The 3,939-nt window shown below is 40.2% G+C and overlaps 1 protein-coding gene across 1 annotated transcript in view; it reads left to right on the top strand.

The window, feature by feature from the left end:
* LOC100951473 (zinc finger protein 543-like) overlaps positions 1 to 371 on the top strand; it is a 12,701-nt gene extending 12,330 nt beyond the window's left edge. Inside the window, exon 5 of the mRNA XM_023516384.1 lies at positions 1 to 371. This exon is cut by the window's left edge and continues 81 nt beyond it. Coding sequence (XP_023372152.1) covers positions 1 to 228 — 228 coding nt within the window. The 3' untranslated portion in view covers positions 229 to 371.
* Positions 372 to 3,939: the final 3,568 nt, after the last annotated feature.

The following is a 3,939-nucleotide window of genomic DNA, read 5'->3' as shown; positions in this document are numbered from 1 at the left end:
TCCATCATTCATACTGGAGAAAAGCCATATGAATGCAGTAAATGTGGAAAGGCCTTTAATCGTAGCTCATCCCTAACTCAGCACCAACGAATTCATAATAGGAGAATCCCTCCCAGTGTACCAGATGTGAGAAAACCTTTTATAACTGCTCAGACTTCACTTAAAATCAGAGAATTCCTATTAAGAAAAGAATTTTTGAATATGACCACTGAAGAAAATTTGTGGTGAAGGGAAGTATTTTACTCAGCATCTGGCCATTTATACTAAAGAGCAACTCCGTAAACACTATTTCTCTGAAGAAATTTGTTATAGGTCCTCATTTGTTATCTAAAGAATCTTGTTAGAAAATGGGCTTGGTGCCTGTGGCTCAAGTGGCTAAGGCGCCAGCCACATATACCTAAGGTGCCGGGTTCGAATCCAGCCACCAAACAACAATGACAGCTGCAACCGAAAAATAGCCGGGTGTTGTGTGGGCACCTGTGGTCCCAGGTACTTGGGAGGTGGAGGCAGGAGACTTGCTTGAGCCCAGGAGTTGGAGGTTGCTGTGAGCTGTGATGCCACGGCACTCTACCAAGGGTGATAGCTTGAGGCTCTGTCTCAAAAAAAAAAAAAAGAAAGAAAGAAAGAAAATGACCCAGCCTAGAGTCTTATTCTTCATCTGATAATTCACCCATGAGATAGATCTACTGGTTATTGTGCACATAGGAAAGCATTCAGCCATATCTTTCTACTTAGTTTACGGTAAAATGTTATTTAAGGTATATTTAAAGAAAGAAGGAGACATGAAAAATATAAAGAAATGGGTACACAGCTCTTTTTAGATTTCCCTGAGATGCTCCTTTTTTTTTTTTTTTTTTTTAAAAGAGACAGAGTCTAACTTTATTGCCCTTGGTAGAGTGTCATGTCACAGTTCACAGCAACCTCCAACTGCTAGGCTTAGGCGATTCTCTTGCCTCAGCCTCCCTGGTAGCTGGGATTACAGGCACCCACCAGAACACCTGGCTGCTTTTTTGTTGCAGTTTGGCCAAGGCCAGGTTCAAACTCACCACCCTTGGTATATGGGGCTAGCACCCTACCCACTGAGCAACAGGTGCTGCCCAAGATGCTCCTTCTAATTTACCATTTTTCCCCACTATTTTATCTAGGGGTAGAGGTGAATAATGTTTCAGAAACAAAAGAGCCTCTCCCTTTTTTGTTTCCTATTATATACATTTATGGTGGTCCAGTGTAAGGACAGTAAAGATAAATGACATTTTGCTTGAAAACATTTTGTGGGAACCTGCTTTTTCCCACATTTTCTGTACCCTTGAGGAGCAGGCACATGTCTTTATGTCTTTATGAGAAACATGGAGGTATAAATTATGAAACAATTTTATATTGAAGGATGTACATATGAATGAGCATATTTTCCTGTGATATTAAGATCTTTGATCTAAAAAAAACTATTCATGTTTAATAACCTAATACACAAGCCGGGTGAGGTGGCTCACTCCTGTAATCCCAGCATTCTGGGGGGTTAAGGCGGGTGGATCACTTGAGCTCACAAGTACAAGACCAACCTGAACAAAAGTGAGTCCCTGTCTCCTCTCTACTAAAAATGAAAAACTAAGGCAAGAGGATCACCTGAGCCTATGAGTTTGGGGTTTCTGTAAGCTATTATGCCACAGCATTCTACCATGGGTGACAAAGTGAGACTGTCTCAAAAAAAATTTATGACACACATTCTTTTTCTTGATCCCAATTTATTTCCTTTCCTTTATATTTTTGTGGGATGTGGATGATAGTGTCACTGTATCTGATGTAACCCAGGAGTGCTCTAGTTCTTCCCTCTGCCATTTTTCAGCTTCTCTACCTTTTCTTAGAGTTCTCCAACAGCACTTCAACAATTATCTAGAGGTTGAAATAGAGCCATAACAATGCACTTAGCTAAATTAAGTAAAATTTTATGATAAACTTAGACAAACACATAAAAGAGATCTCAGTTTAATCTTTTAAAAGATTGTGTGGTTTGTTATGTTACTGGAATTTTAACAGGTAAACCTGTGTGTGTATGAATGTAGGGATGTGTGAGTTTTACAGTTGTTACCATGGACTTAAAATTGACTGACTAATGCCTTTAGTCTTGAGTATTTTGGAATTCCTCCTTTGGTAATCTTTTTGAGCTTAGTTTTGAGCTGCATGTGTTAGTATTACCTTACATTAAGAAAAATACTGGGCTCGGCACCTGTGGCTCAAGTGGCTAAGGCACCAGCCACATACACCTAAGGTGGCAGGTTTGAATCCAGCCGGGCTGCCAAACAACAATGATGGCTGCAACCAAAAAATGGCCAGGCGTTGTGGTGGGCGCCTATGGTCCCAGCTACTTGGGAGGCGGAGGCAGGAGACTCACTTGAGCCCAGGAGTTGGAGGTTGCTGTGAGCTGTGATGCCACGGTACTCTATCCAGGGGAATAGCTTGAGGCTCTGTCTCAAAAAAAAAAAAAAGAAGAAGAAGAAAAATACTGTACAGAAAGATGTAAAAATAATTAATGTGGGATGGCACCTGTGGCTCAGTGAGTAGGGTGCCGGCCCCGTATACCCAGGGTGGTGGGTTCAAACCCCGCCCTGGCCAAACTGCAACAATAACAACAATAAAATAGCCAAGTGTTGTGGTGGGCATCTGTAGTCCCAGATACTCAGGAGGCTGAGGCAATTGCCTAAGCCCAAGAGCTGGAGGTTGCTGTGAGGTTGTGATGCCACAGCACTCTACCCAGGGCTACAAAGTGAGACTCTGTCTTTTATTAAAAAAAAAAAAAATTATATATATATATGTATATATATATGTATTAACTTTGAACTCTTTAGAGCCTTTTAAATGACTAAGTATGTAGTTTTGCATTGTCATTGTAGGCAGAGCCATTTGTATTGTATTAATACATGTCTTTACTTCAAAGGCACTTTGTCCTTTTCAAACCATGGGTAAGAAGAACCTCTCACCAAGTTTATGGTCTTAATGTTTTTAATTAATGTTTTCTCCTAAAAGTTTTGTTTTACCTTGTACCATTGAATTTTTTGAAATATTTTTTCCTAAAAGTTTTGTTATTTTACCTTATACATTTAAATTACTGTTTTTTTGGTTTTTTTTTTAGGATATGAGGGTTAGGTTGAATTTCTCTTGTTGTTGCCTACAGATATTCATTGTTTTAACACCATTTGCTGAAAAGTCTATCCTACAGAGTCTTGAGGAGGAGGAAGAAGAGACATGGTGACCCTAACATGGGATATCAGGCTGGGGCATCTCATGATCACACATTTGTACCTCAGTGTGCCTGTGCTAAGTTTATGTAAATTGGACATGAGTTATTACTTTATCATTTCATGAAATAAACCATGATATAAAACTATGTTAACTCCACTGTCCACATAAGCCTGCAAACAATTAGTCTTCATAGTTCTACATTTTGAATCATATGGCCTGTTACCATTTGCCTTTTGGACAGTAGGCCCGTAGTTTCTGAAACCCTCCTGAATTTGACAATTTAAAAAAATGAGCCTAGGAGGCGCCTGTGGCTCAAAGGAGTAGGGCGCCGGCCCCATATACCGGAGGTGGCGGGTTCAAACCCGGCCACGGCCAAAACTGCAAAAAAAAAAAAAGAGCCTAAATGTATACAGGTGTCCTTTTATGCATGATGTTTGACCATAACCTATGATGCTACTTGTCCAATCAGATAGTGATTGTATTTTGTTTTTTAAAAATATATCACCAGGCTGTGTGTGGTGGCTCACACCTGTAATCCTAGCATTCTGGGAGGCCAACGTGGGTAGATTGCCTGAGCTCACAAATACAAGACCAACCTGAGCAAAACCAAGACCCTGTCTCTACTAAAAATAGAAAAACTGAGGGAAGAGGATCACTTGAGCCCAAGAGTTAGAGGTTGTGGCACTCAAAAAAAAAAAAAAT

Source organism: Otolemur garnettii, unplaced genomic scaffold (assembly GCF_000181295.1).
Source record: "Otolemur garnettii isolate 467f Iridium unplaced genomic scaffold, OtoGar3 scaffold00091, whole genome shotgun sequence".
NCBI lineage: Eukaryota > Metazoa > Chordata > Mammalia > Primates > Galagidae > Otolemur > Otolemur garnettii.
This window is presented reverse-complemented; position numbering and strand designations above follow the sequence as displayed.